Here is a 15411-nt window from a genome sequence, read left to right as displayed (position 1 = left end):
TGTGACTCTATGGTCTCTGAATCAAATAAACTTTGGTTTTGTAGTATATACATTCTTAAGATTGAAATACCTTTCACACATCAAACATTTTGAATCCAATCTGAAGTTTTTACTGACCTAAATGGTGGTCAGAAATATGTTTGACACAGCAACAGCTGTAGCTTCTAAACCTGACACACCTTCACTACTTAATCCAAACACTGAAGTTCCTGCCTGAAATTATTTAAAAGGATCATTTCAAATCAGAGACCTTACATACATGCCAGATTAAATTTGAGAATGTGACTGAAATTAAAGTCCTGAAAACGACATTAAGCTCATGGTTAAGTAGGAGTTGTTACATTATGCATTAGGATGTTTGTAATGGAGAGCCTGACTGACAGGAGGCTGAGGTGGACAAAAAACATCAGAAAGAAAAAAGTGCTTATTAAACTGTTCTGTCACTGAAAACTGATGTTTTGTTGGTTTTGGATACAAAATTATTTTTATACTTATCTAAAAGTGATTCCTCGCACGCGCAGCTGGAAATAACAAGGTACCTATTTCGCAAGTGTAGCACTTAATTTGAGTGTATGTTTATCTTCCTGTTTTTTGTCTTTACTAAAAATTCCCTAAAGAGCAGTTACGCTTACACTCATAAGAGGTTCCCAGCAATAATAATATTAGCTGAGGTTATATATTTTTTTAACTGTCGATTTGGTCAACAGTGAATGACTGGCTTGCATTCAAGCGCTGAGTAAACAATTTAAAGGTCCCATATTCTGCTCCTTTTCTGCAGTTTCATATGGTTGGTTGATGTCTACTTAAAATGGTAGTTCAATCAGGAAAGACTAATAAGGAAGAGAAGACAAATAGTATGAGTGACCAATTTTAATGAAACAGATAAAGAATTGATGAGTGAAAAAGTCTTTGGCGCTTAGACCCCGCAGGAAGTGATCGTTTCAGGAGCATGAGGAATGATTGATGCTCCCGTGAACTTCCCCCCGGAGCCTAGACACTGGTGGTGGTGAAGGAGTGAGATGCTTGAGTTGAGACTTGAGGGATGACCGAGACCTGATGGGGTGGTGAAGGGGTGGAGGTGGGTTTGAGGACCTTTTCGCTGAATGACAGCTGACCGGCTGCAGAGAGAGAGAGCATATTTAAATATGACAGCTACGACGGATTGGCTGAGAGAGAATAGGTGACTGACTGTGATTGGGAGAAAAAGGAGATGAGAGGTGGAGTTATGAGGAAGCGGTTAAAGACAGAGACAGAAAAGGGGCATGCCAGGAAGATAGTCTTTCTGATTGAACTTCCGCTAAGCTTCATTTCAATCAGGAAAGACTAATAAGGAAGAGAAGACAAATAGTATGAGTGACCAATTTTAATGAAACAGATAAAGAATTGATGAGTGAAAAAGTCTTTGGCGCTTAGACCCCGCAGGAAGTGATCGTTTCAGGAGCATGAGGAATGATTGATGCTCCCGTGAACTTCCCCCCAAGATAAGGTATACCATACCTGAAACTTGACGCTAAACAGAAAAAGAGACAGGAATTAAAGGACATCGAAATTTGCAAAGTGAATCACAATTTATGAAATATGAATAACACTGCGGAAGAGAAGTGAAGTGATTCATAATGAAAACGGACTGGTCAAGGATTGATTTAGAAAGAAATGACATTGATAACAAATTGAGATAAGGCAGCTAAGGAGAAAACAAGAGAACAGGGAAGAAAAGAGAAATCAGCCAAATAGCTGAAAGCGCTGCTGGAGAGGAGATATCACTTGGAGGCTGAGAAACAGTTGCAGATAGTAGAGACAAAATTAAATAAATATTAACCAGAAAAGAAAGACGATCAATGTAGAAAGGTAAAACGAATCAGCCTGGGTTGCTGTGATTAGCAGTTGACGGAGAGGGCATATGAGCCAAATGCTGTAAAATAGTTGATAATGGCAAAGAAGAACAGAATAGTATTAGCCGGAAAGATGAGCGAATGCAGGTATGAACGTAGGACAGTTTGCCGGATGTTATGCGACCGCTACTAATGTAGTGGGTATACAGTCGGACGCTGTGAACAGCAGCTGATAAAAAGGACATTTAATATATTAGCAGGATGAGATAGACGAATAGAGATATGAGAGATAAGGATAAACTGGAAGTGTTGAAACAACTGCTGTTGTAGAGGGGAAACCAGTCGAATGCTATGAGAAGCTGCTGATAGAGAGATGATCAGCCGGATGCTGTGAGACAGCTGCTGGTGGAGAGGAGAAACCAGTCGAATGCTATGAGAAGCTGCTGATAGAGAGATGATCAGCCGGATGCTGTGAGACAGCGGCTGATAGAGAGGAGAAAACAGCAGAATGCTGGGAGACAACTGCTGATAGAGATAGGATCAGCCGGATGCTGTGAGACAGCTGCTGATAGAGAGATGATCAGCCGGATGCTGTGAGACAGCTGCTGATAGAGAGGAGATGATCAGGCGAATGCTGTGAGACAGCTGCTGATAGAGAGGAGATGATCAGCCGGATGCTGTGAGACAGCTGCTGATAGAGAGGAGATGATCAGGCGAATGCTGTGAGACAGCGGCTGATGGAGAGAAGATGACAGCAGGATGCTGAGAGTCAGCTGTCGATAGAGAGAGGAAGTCCAGCCGAATGCTGTGAGACGCTGCTGGTAGAGAGGAGATGATTAGTCGAATGCAGCGAGACAACTGCTGATAGAGAAAACGAACAGTGTGAAGTTAGCTAGATAGTATAAATGAATAGAGATATGATAGGCAGGGGCAGAACAGGAAGTTGAGAAACGACTGATGATGGAGAGGAACCAAGCCGGGTGCCGTGATACGCTACTGATGAAGAGGCAATGATCAGTAGGAGGCTGTGAGACAGCTGCTGAAAACGAAGATGATATTAGTTGGAGAATAAAATGGAAGAATGTAGGTTTATATATTATTATTATTATAATTATTATTATTTATTTATTTGTTTTAAAGGAATGACGACAGAGAAAAAGTAGATGAAAGTAGATGGCGGAGATTTACGACAGAACATCAAACTTGTTAAAAATGAGTGAAAGAATGACCACAGAGTAAACTGCACCACCACCAGAGAAATGAATTACTTACGAATCAGGGTTTCAGGGATCTTTGAGCCTCCAGAATGGAGGTGGAGTCAGGACGAATGTACGAAGTATAAGCAGAGGAAGACCAACGGCCCATCTGCTGGAGTGAAGAAGACGGGATGCCTTGTGCTGCTGCTGTAGTGGCAGCACCTATGCGAAATGAGTGACTAGAATAATGAAGGGGCGAGAGTTTACATGAGATGAGCACTTTTCTGAGATGAAGATTAAACCAAGTTTTCGACATGGGATTATTATCAGGGGTGAGAAAAAGAGGAGAAGGACCAGCAGCAGATCTGAGGCGTAAATATTTAACCATAGCCTTATACGGGCAAAAAGGAGAGTCGATTTGAGAGATGATTATGGAGCATGCACCTTTTGCTTTTGAATGTTTGAGGAAGAGATTATAGTGTCCAGGAGAAAAAGTTAAATCGGAAAAGGAAATATCTACTGAGGGGTTGAAGGCAAGAGAAGGAGTGGTAAATTCACTGATTCTCAAGAATCCGTAAAATGCGAGTAAAAACACGCTGCTTAAAAGTGCATCGACATACGGGGAAAATAAACCTTCATGAAGAACAGACAAAATTCGATGAAGAATGGAAAGGGTAATGGGTCTTCTATTGTTTGGCTTAGAGGGAAAACATTTCGAGATGCCCTTGAGCAAAAGCTTAATTGAGGGGTTTGAAAAAAGGCTGGGAAAGGAGGGATCATGACATCTAATGTTGAACTGAATACCAGCGAGCAAGCCACGGATGTACTGCGGCTTGAAATGGCGAACATCGGAGCAGTAAGTGATAAAAGCGCAGATGTTTATGATGTGAACAGGTTTTAATGGAACATTAATGTTGAAACAAAAAGTTGCAAAGGTGATCCAAGCAAAATCATACAATTTTAACGTGGAAGCTGCTAGCCCTTTCCTCATATAATATCTTGCGGATAACAGAAACGGGGAAAGAAGGGGATTAACTAATACAGGGCCAGCTCGTTCAGAGAGGGGACAGGTGTAGGTTGAGTATTGGCATCCGGGCAGAGATTCCGGAAAACCTGAAATTTGAAACGGGACAGTGAGTCAGCAATGGCATTAAATTGACCAGGCACGTGGCGAGCGGTGATAATGAAATTAAGATTAACTGATAACCAGGTGATTCGCCTCATGAAGGGCATGATTGCGCAGCTGGAAGAACGACCTTTGTTAATTATCTCCACTACGGCTTGATTATCGCAGAGCACCGCAATCCGTTTACGATGCCAGAGATGACCCCAGACGTGGCATGCTACGGCGATGGGATAGATCTCATAGAGAGCAGAAGAAAAATCTAGCTCTGAAAAAGAAGGGGGCCAGTGATCAGCGAACCACTGGCCTTGATAAAACCCCCCAAAACCTACGGATGGGGCCGCATCCGTGAAAAATTGAATGGCGTCGGAAGAGTGCACGATGTCGTCGTAGAAGAACGAAATGCCGTTCCACTGATCTAGCAGCTCCGACCAAAATTTCAAGTCGGAGCGGCAGCCTTCGTCTAGCTCTAATTGATCGTGTAGATTTGGGACGGAGGAGGCCAAATCTAACAGCCTAGAAATGAAGGAGCGACCCTGAGGAATAATGCGCATTGCGAAGTTAAGATGACCCAGAAGAGACAGTAACTGCTGTTTTGAAAAGGAACCTGAAGATGAGAGGGACTGACAGATGCTACGAATGCGTTCGAGTTTCTGCTCTGGAAGAGAAGCTTTCATGGCTGAGGTATCGAGTGTGATGCCTAAAAATTCTAAAGATGTAGCGGGGCCTAAAGTTTTCTCGTCAGAGAGAGGCACGCCGAGCTTGTTAAACAGCTGCTTTAATTTAGTCAGGGAGGAACAGGAGTTGTCATGAGGGGGATCAATGAGCAGAAAATCATCCAGAAGATGGAGCACTGCTGGGAGTCTGATGTTATTTAGCAAAATCCAGCAGAGGGCCTCAGAGACAAGATTAAAAATGAAAGGACTACTCCTACAGCCGAAAGTAAGTCTAACAGCAAAATAAAATTTTTGGTCCCACTTAACGCCGAAGAGGTGCCATTGAGAAGGATGGATGGGGACGATTTTAAAGGCATCGGTGATATCTGCTTTAGATAACCAGGCTCCCCTACCGGCTATTTTTATTAATTTGATGGCGTTGTCCACGGTAGAATAATGCAAAGAAAAAGGAACGGGAGGAATGAGGCTATTGACGCTCATAATGGGGCCTGAGCGCGGAGCTGACAAATCGAAAATGAGCCTTTTCTTGCCAGAGTATTTTCTGGTGGCCACACCTATGGGACTGGTGCGAAACACTGGAAAAGGAGGGGAGTCAAAGGGGCCGATCAAGTAACCTTTATTGAGCTCTTTCCCTAGCAGCTGAGTCACAATATCTGGTTCATTCGTGGCGGACTGCAAATTTTTTGAAACAAAATTAATGTCCGGGAGGGCGACGACGCCCACACGAAACCCTTGAGACAGTCCGGTGAGCAGGTGATTAGTGAAAGAAGAGTCAGGGTGATTTAACGGTTCTGCTGCCAGGGCTTGAACGTTTAATGGAGTAGATGGATGGATTTTCAGGAGTTTTTTGAGTTGCGCCGGTTTGATTGCTGAGCGCGTGCCAGACGCGCTGGGATCAGACGGCGGGGGCACACTGATTTGGGGTGCGCATCCTTGCACGCGCTGCAAACGTGGAGAAAAAAGCAGTCTGGGTAAGTACAAATATTCTCATTGAAGTTATTGCATATTGGCTTGTTGTTGAAAAACTCCACCTTTCTACCGCGTTTGTCAGTCATAGATGGCGCCGAAGGAGCACTGGAGGAGGAAGGATCTGCCGATCGAGAGGCTTGATGCGTGAAAGGCAGCTGAGGGCACAGGGACTGAGGGTGACCTAAATTGCCGCATAGGTGGCAGGACACGGCCTGGGAGCCCCCGATGAGCATGATGAGGATCTCAGAATCTAATACTGACCAGTTAAGTAGCAAATTGGATTGAGAAATGTGCAAAGCAGCCTTGTTAGCGAAAGCTTTGTGGTATTGATAGAAGAGATTTTTTCCGTATCTGATATTCAGGTCGCCGATCAGTGCTAGATAAGCATCTAGTTCTATTCTACGTTCGGGATAGACAGCACAGATGACATCTCTGTATATCCCGAACGCTACGAGAAACTCCCCTATGGAGAGATCTCTGGACATACGGGGATCGGATGATTTAAGAATGACTGACACATTCTCGTTAGAAGAGATTTTTGAATCACACTCTGGAGATGGAAGGATGATGCTAACCAGGTTGACGTATTTACCTTGCAGGATTTTTTGTCTAAGACTCGGAGAAATGTTTGCTGCTGTGGGAATGTAAGGCCTACCTATCATGGGAGCGGGAACAGCGGATGCCAGACTTTGAGGTGGCGAGACTATTGAGTTGTTAATGGCCGGCAGAGAAACAACAGACTGGAGCGAGGGAGCTGAAGCAGATTCTACGCTCCTGAGACGAGAGTCAATGTTTTGGACAGATCTCACCAGTTGTTGAATGTTAGATAGAATGATATCCTGGACAGCCGCAGCATGAGGAGCGGCAGCTGCAGCAGCAGCGGCAGCTGCAGTGCCAGCAGCAGCGGCCACAGGAGGAGCGCCAGCGGCGGCAGCAGCGCCAGCAGCAGTGCCCACAGGAGGAGCGGTGTAGACGCCATCGGCAGCAGGAGGAGCGGCCGCAGCACAAGGAGCGGTGCCGACGGCAGCTGCAGCAGGAGGAGCCGAATGGGCGGCGGGAAACTCGGCTGGGTTTGAAGCAGCGGCAGAAGCTGCTCTAGAAGAAATCCTCTTTTTCGGACGGATGGTGGCCGCAGACCTGGATCGCTTACGCCCGCGGGAGGACACTGAGGGTCCGGCAGCTTCTCCGCCTGAGGCTGAGGAACCGTTGGGAGAGCCGCTGATAGACACCAAACTTGCCAGCTCCTTTAGCTGAGACAGCTGAAGCCCGGGGGCTGGGGAGATGCCGCTAGCTTTTAGCTGGGAGTATAAGAACTCATACTCGGCTTGAGCGATACGAACACTCCGGCGTTGCGCTGAAGAGGACTGGGCTGCTTCGAGCAAGAGTTCGCCAGATGGATTCAGGTGCTCCAGCATGGTATCAGAGTCGGTGTCGGACATGATGCAGCAAGCGGCAAAAACACAGAGAAACAATACGAAAGTAAGAGCCATACGATTTGACACGTCACCTTTTCGCTGAATGACAGCTGACCGGCTGCAGAGAGAGAGAGCATATTTAAATATGACAGCTACGACGGATTGGCTGAGAGAGAATAGGTGACTGACTGTGATTGGGAGAAAAAGGAGATGAGAGGTGGAGTTATGAGGAAGCGGTTAAAGACAGAGACAGAAAAGGGGCATGCCAGGAAGATAGTCTTTCTGATTGAACTTCCGCTAAGCTTCATTTACATGTTTTGGTTCAAAAAGTCAATAAATCAAGCACAGCAGCATTGTTTCCAGGCTCTCATAGCCCCTCTGTTCAGAATGGTCTTATTTAGTGGGCGTGACCTTCATATGTAAATAAGCCTCCGCTGATACCGCCCGATCTACCGCGTCACTGAGAGCGGCGCCACGAGCTCCAAGTGCACAGTGTTTAGAAAACAGTGAAGCTCTTTTACCGTAACATTACAGGCTGAAACAACAGGCTCACCACAGCTAAAGTTAGCATCCTGAAGCTAACACAGAGACACGGGGGACACTGAGGAAAAGCTCTTACATCTGCTCCACAGCACACAGCATTTAAAATTCACACATTTACAGGGTCCCAGGTTTGTTGGCGGATGGTTAGTAATGCGCCTGGATTCGGGACCAGTATATTCGCTAGCTCTCTGTTGTACTGTCCAAAGTTGGAAAAGCAGTTGGCCGTGAAATGACTAGCACACACATGCACAGTTTTACTAAGTGTAGCTGGCACATTGCCTTGATAAATGAACTCTAGCCACTTAGTCTTGTCTTCTTCTGAGATGGGAAGTTTGTGCATGGAACTATGTGGCTGTTTACAGCCAAAAACAGCCACACTCCTCTCCCCGTTGCTGAAGAGATTTCTCTCCAGCAGCGGGTAGATGAGTGGGCGGGGGTATTTGTTCTGGTGGACCAATCAGGTCAGACTTGCTCCTGATTGGTCAAAAAAGGGAAAAAAAATAAAAAAAAAATAAAAGGGGACACGCTGACGTCAGCAAACCCCGGAAATTCCAAACCGCTCGTTTTAGGTCAGGATTTCAGGTTCACAAGCACAACTAAATACAGGTTTTGTCATTAAATATCACATTTTGTGGGCTGGGAGGAAAGCCAAAGACCCACTAATTTAACTAAAATACTTAATAAAGTGATTTTTGCACAATATGGGACCTTTAAGTCATGACTGAGTGATGCCACTGGTTTGAACAAAGGAAATAGAAAAAATAAATTCTTCAATCAAATAAATTTCCTTTTAGCTTTTTCCTTTTTAAGGATCACCACAGCGGATCACGTTTCTAATTCATTTTTGGCCAGTTGATCTGATGCAAGTTTTACGTTAGATGCCCTAACTGACACAACACTACCCATGTATCCGATCTTAGGATCTGCATGGTGACAACACTGACTGGAAAAACCCTCGGTGGTTGGGGAGGAATACTGCTTGACAATAGCAATTTGGGGTTCAGTGCCCTGTTCGAGGACACTAAGGCACTTAGCTGCAGGAGATAGGCTCAAACTACAGCTTCAACTCCTGCCATTGCGTCACAGCCACCCCTTTTTCAATCTGTAAATAAGTTGTCTGTAAAATTCAAACAGCCACCCTCTCCACCTTTCTAATGTCCAGGTGAAGTCTGGTCAAGCTGTGACTCTCCTATCAGCCTGCTGACCCAATCTACAATCCAAGTATATCAACAGTATTTGTCCTGATTCATAAGAAAATGTCGATGGAACCCATCAAAATTTGACGGGAATGGTTTCCACATTTAGGCACAGAGATATTTCTGATTTATGTGTAATTAATACAATCTCTATCAGTTAGTCTATTCTGCAACCGCCTGTCTTGGCTCAACTCATCTCTCCTCTACCTGTCTCTTATTGTTTTTACATTTTGGAAATAGATGAAAAACTGAGGCACAAAATAAAATAAACAAACATGTTACAGGCTGGCTGTAATTTGCACGGCTGGTCTATCAAAGAGAGGGTGAGAGACGAACAGCATCTGAAGCATCAGGCTCTCTATTATTCACTAATGTGCCTCTAATTTCCCAGAATGACTGAATTTCTCTGAAGGTGCACTCAGGAGTTCTTTCATCTTTTCTTTCTGAAATATGTCAGAAAATAAATTCTGGGAAGTTTAAAAGCAGATTTGAAGAAAAGAGGAACATTTTTTAATATTTGGCCTCTACTAAAACAAGATCTGGTGATCCATTAAAAACTGTTTCCCATCCTGAAACTACATGAACTGTTACTCTGTACATTCCTCTTATCTGAACATGTATAATTTAAGCAATCCATTTGAATCTAAATGTAACACTTTCATTTCAATTCACTCACTTGCTGCTACAACTTTAAGAAGGCGATTTTATATTATATGAATACATATTTTTTGTGGTAATTAAGAAAGTTTTTTTTTTCTTCTGTTCACACACAATGAATGTAGTTTACGAGGCCATGAATTAAAACTGTGAATAGACTGTGTCCATAGCTTGTTTCCTTCAGCCCTCTGACCACTCAGTGAATAAGATAATGGGCATTTATCATCAAACATGTTTTGTTTCTCAGATTGTTTGAAACCAAAATCCAATCATCCCCCCCAAAAAAAACACATGGAACACCAAGCTAAATAGCCCTGGAACAACAGCCTAGAGAGCAAACTAATAGCTAAACTTACATCATAGATGTTACGGACAACATACACCAGATGCCAGTGCTGTGCACGTTGATTTACTGTAGGGCAGATCAAGTGGGAGGGGGGGAGGTGTGGAGAGAAACTACCAAAAAACAGTCAGTGAACTTAAAAACAAAACAAATGGTGTCAAAACCAGATTGTAGTGTATTTATCTTGACTACAACAACAAACCAATATAATGAGCATAGCCAGATCAGGAGTAACAATTTGAGGTTTTACAGCCCAACATGAATGAAGAGACACTCATCAAGAGGGACACATGGGAACTCCTCAATCGTATGACTCCAGCTGTCTGGCATCCCTGCAAGGTGCCATACTGAACACACAGTTTGGGTGAGACGGCACTGAGAGGAGCCAGACTGGAGACTCATCTGGTGTATTCCCAACGTAACAACTTGCATCATTTATGTGACAATGTTTTTCAAATAATTCTTAACACCTCTCCTTCCCGCTCCATCTCTCACTCTCCCCATACACCTCAACAGCAAACACTGCAGCCAGTATTATAAATAGCAGAGCACTCCTCTGACTTAATTGAAAGAATGCATCTTGCTCTGAGTGAGTCTTGGCAAACGTGTCTTTAATTAAGTTTGATATAATTAAGCTAAACAAAATACTCATAGTTGTTGCTGACCACTAGGGGATGCCCACAATTTGAGAAACACTGTGTTAAGACAAAACATTCAAAATTTCTTTATTATTTGAATCATCAGATGAAAACATGAAAAATAATTGGGTTGAGAAAAAAACAGGCCAATATTTGAGGTCAGAACCTTGATGCAGTTATTTCTTTTCTGGCTGTGAGATACTTTTTCAGTTGAAAGGTCTTGTGTTCTCAGGTACAAAGAAATTCAATTTCATTCACTTTCAGTTTGGAAGCTTAAAACATTTCACAAGGTCTGTTCATAAACCTGAAACTATCTCTGAGGCTGGTGGAGAAAATGTGTCTTATTATCTTGTCTGGTTTGAGTATTTGAACAGAGCCAAGTGGTTGAAACATCCTCTCAAGCAATGCCAGCTCTGGATAACGTTTCTTTTTAAGAGGCTGAGTAAATTTTTTTAGGTGTTGACAGAAACTACCAGAACTTACCACTCTGAGGACATTAACTCATTTTTAATGTGCACTTACTCATTTTTAATTCTCCTGATTGTTCTTCTGCTTCCTGACATCAAAAGAGACTACACGTCTACCCCAGCAGCTGCAGGTTGCATTTATATTACAGTTTTTTAAGATTGCTTTAACACATTTCACAAAATTTCCCTCCATCTTTCCAAAACTGTAAACACAGCACACTTTTCTAAAGCTACTTAAACAAAAACACACCTTCTCTCTTTAAAATTCAAAGTGTCACTCCAAAACAGCTGCTCAAAGCCTGCAAAAAATAAACACTATACACATCATTACACACTACGACTACACAACTGAAAACACAATGTTTAGTGTGTGAGAATGTTCTTTTTTTACAACTGCCAAAGCACATTTTTAGAAACCTTATAGTATCTGTTCTCAGAATATTAGGCATTTGTAGATGTGTGTTTCATATGAGGAGTAAATCTACAGAATACACAGTATGTACGCTACTGCACTGTATCACAGCTCACTGCAAACACTACAGAGGATATAATATAATATAATATAATATAATATAATATAATATAATATAATATAATATAATATAAGACTTTATTGTCCATTGGTTTAGAACACAGTGGGTAATTGCCTTTGGCATCATGATCGCCAGACACAACAACAGTAAAAACACAACAGTAAAGCTCACAACACTAAAAACACACAAGTCCATAAATACATAAATAAATAAATAAATAAATAAATAATCCACTACAATTCCACTACACGCATAGGTTACCTGAAAAACAGCTCATAGTTCATTCAAGATTTTTTGGTTTAAAATGTTCACTGCAGAAGGAACAGATGATCTTTTGTATGCCGCTCTCCTAACTAGAGGAACTCTGAGCCTCCTTCCTGATGGCAACAAAACAAACTAAGGATTGAGAGGGCAGGTGATGTCACTGTATATCACAAGAGCTTTTTTGTTATGTAATGGTTGTATACGTCCTAAAGCTGCATCTGCTTGCCCCCTTTTATTTTACTGGCTTGGTTAACTACCCAGGTTAGCTTGTTCCTGTGTCTGACTGAGAGGTTCCCACACCAGGAAATTAAGATAAAAGAGAAAGAGAGAACACTCTCAGTGAGTGACCGGTAGACCATGGCCAGGGTTTGCTTACTGGCATTAAAGGGATAGTTCAGTTTTTTTGAAGTGGGGTTCTATGAGCTCTCTGTGACCACTAAGGACAATAGATACAGTAGAAAGTTGTCTCCTCTCCCTCAGTAAGACACAGACTGTAATCGATGGTGACGAGGAAATAGACGCTAACAGGGAAAGACCGTACCAAATTCAAAGGCTATTTTCTTTGCCTACAAAAACTAAAATCAAAAAGTAATACCCCAGTTTAAGAGTACGCTACATAAAATGGTTTTTTTAAGTGCATTAAGTCTTCGGAAATATAAACATTTATCCGGACCTAACTAACTGGTCATGTATCCTTCCGCGCAGCGCTAGTGTGCTCCGCCGCCCCCCCTTTCAGCTATAAGGAATGTAAACAAGCTATGCTTCAGGCGCTGGTTTTAGCCTCGTGTAGGTTTGATCAAGTATCGTTATTCTTTTGTTTGTACTGTAAGGATTGTGAGGCAGCATAGGACATTTAAAAGGATTGACTATGACAGCGACGGTGAAGTTCCATTCACTTTGGAACCAAAAGGATACCTGTATGAACCGGAGTACACAGAAGAAGAGCTGCTACAGATGGCGACTGAAAGGAATAGAGAGGAAACATCCACGGACATTACAGTACTGACTTGTATGTACTCTACTGTAAAAAACATGCATCTACATGGGAAGAAGCATCAATAGACATATTTTGTAACATAGCAACTGAGATGAAATCAATTGTACTTCACTAATCTGTAAAAATCTATTTTAGTGACCATCACAGTAACACAGTATTGTACCTGTTGTGTTCTCTGAATGCCAGATAATGGTAGCCACTGAGAATCTACTCAGGTTTGGACGGGCTCTTTGTCCTGCTTCAGTCATTGTCTTGCCATGGACAATGACATGATCAATGAGTTTTGCTCACACCTCATATGTAATGTTGTTGCAAGTTTGTCTTCCTCTCCCTCAGCTGAGCTTTGAGAATTTGAGCAGTTTTTTTGCAACTTGTGTTTTAGCAAGACACAATGTGTTTAGATTTTTGAAAAAAAGAGGATTGTGTCTTCATGTGAAACGTGTTTTTGTTTTTGGCAAATGGGGGCTAGTTTTATTGTAAGTGTAGAGGACTGGTCATTTGGTTTGGAGAATACCTTTTTGTGTTTCAGCAATTGGGAAAAACTGTATAGGCATTACAATAAAGTATAGCGTAGCATAACACATTTCTATAATTTTCCAGAAAGACCCAGGAACTAAACATAGCTCTGAGTAATGAACCTCAGTACAAGGTCACATATCACAGGGCTGCTGGGACTTCAGACGGCTTGTATGATTTAAAATCTCCCCCATGCTGCCTTAAAGGTAAACCCACTTAAGAAGAATTCCTGTTCCTCTGCACATGGTAAATTGCTTATTTGATGCATTGCATTCATACTCGGGGAAGTTAATGAATTAATTTCGCTTTGTTTACTCTCTCAGGCTGATAGCGACTTCTAAAGTTGTTTTTGCACTTTATGAACTGACCTTGGGAAATACCAACTCTTATCCTGACGGAGTGTTTTAAAGCACTGCTGACAGTCGTGTTTTGCACTGCAGTGCTAGTATGTGTTTTTAAATCACTCTAAAAAAACTTTTTTTATCTCATAGTTTAAGACTTACCCTCCCTGGAGATTCACTGACCCCCTTTCTTGCTCGTGTTGCCACATCCACCAGGGAACATGTTTCCCCTACAAGCAATTTCCTCCTTCTTAATGTTGTTGCTCAACTCTTTGCAGGTTTGTTGGTACAGCAGTAACCCTTTACATAAACCTAAGACTATACTTTTCAAAATCATTCCTTGAGTAATTTACGCCTACTTTCCGGGGGTAGCTTGTGCACTGTAATTGTGTTGTGCATTCTCTTTAAGCAATTCCATTTTCTCCTTGTAATGTTTGTGCACTGCTTGAATCAATACACCAGTGGCTCGAGAAGCGAAGGCACCAGGAGCCGAGGCTTTACCTTGACTTTTTTGTATTCACAACAGTCTGGACTACAAATGAGATGTGTGTTTGCATCTCTGACGAATTGGAAAACATTCTCCCTTCACATTAAAATCTGAGTCATAACTTGGATGTTTGAAGATAAGGGCCTGCAGAGTCAGTGCAGAAGATCAGAGAGTAAATTTAGCTTTGGAATGATCCCTAAAAAAAAGTGTGTTTACACAGTTTGCAGGGTCATGCCGTCTTTGTGATATATGAATCTTATTTATCAGAAAGCATTAAGTTGGAGTGATCATAAACCTTAAAGTAGAAAAGATAGATAAGAGGAATCTTTATCAGGGCCAGGAGATAAGTCTGGATTCTTTTCTGACATGTCAGAAGAAAAGATGTTACAGCCATAAAAATGCTCAGGAGGAACTTCTGATAAAGTTTGTTGAAGACAAGTTTTATTAAGACCATCAAGAGAAACACTGAATCTGAGTTTATCAGAAGAAAAACATGTTTTTAAATTGCTGGCAGCAAGTTGCCAGTGATTTACTGTAAAAGCATGGACTGTTTTTACTGTAGCTTCACTTACCATATCAATACTGTAGTTTTGTCCCCATAATCGTTTGCTGTTTACAGTAATTTACCAAAACAAGCTTTACCAGTAAGTTACTGCAGATTTATGATAAAATGCTGTTCAGATAAGAAAAACAAACAAACAAAACTGCAGTGTATGACTTATGGCTGAAATACACCAGATGCGTCTGCAGTCCGTCTCCGCTCCAGCATGGCAACAGATCAGATAGGTTTCCATTTAAGTCAGTTTGCCAACTTACACTTGGTCCGTTGTGTTACATTCCGTCTGTGTGGCTGGTCTGCCATGTTGCAGGTAATACACAGTCATCCTATTTTCACTGGATGTGGAGCTGTGACCCATAAATTCAGCGTACGGAAGATCAAGCAGAACAGGAAGTCAATAAATCCACTGACTTTCAAAATGAAACCAACCGTGTCAAAATCAGTACATTTGAAGCTTGACTACGGCGACAAATGGACATAATGAGCAGAGTCAGATCAGCAGTCAACAGGTTGGAGGTTTTGCAGCCCAACGTTAATAAAGAAAGACTTATCAATAAGGTGGGAAGCATGGGGACTCCTCAGCTATCTGTCAGTCATGCGGCATGTCAAACTGAACGTGCAGCAGTTGTGAGCTGACAGGTCAGTTTTCATGTTGTTT

The 15411-nt window shown here is 42.3% G+C and overlaps 1 protein-coding gene across 1 annotated transcript; it reads right to left on the bottom strand.

The window, feature by feature from the left end:
- Positions 1 to 4034: 4034 nt before the first annotated feature.
- On the bottom strand, positions 4035 to 5635 carry LOC141787817 (uncharacterized; the record flags this gene model as incomplete). Its single annotated transcript, XM_074666495.1, has 1 exon — positions 4035 to 5635. A coding segment is annotated over one exon (1572 nt), but the record flags the coding sequence as incomplete, so codon positions are not given.
- Positions 5636 to 15411: the final 9776 nt, after the last annotated feature.

The sequence above is a fragment of the Halichoeres trimaculatus genome, unplaced genomic scaffold (genome assembly GCF_033239565.1).
Source record: "Halichoeres trimaculatus isolate MK-OKI-2021-1 unplaced genomic scaffold, fHalTri1.1 fHalTri1_scaffold_3, whole genome shotgun sequence".
Taxonomy (NCBI): Eukaryota; Metazoa; Chordata; class Actinopteri; order Labriformes; family Labridae; genus Halichoeres; species Halichoeres trimaculatus.
This window is presented reverse-complemented; position numbering and strand designations above follow the sequence as displayed.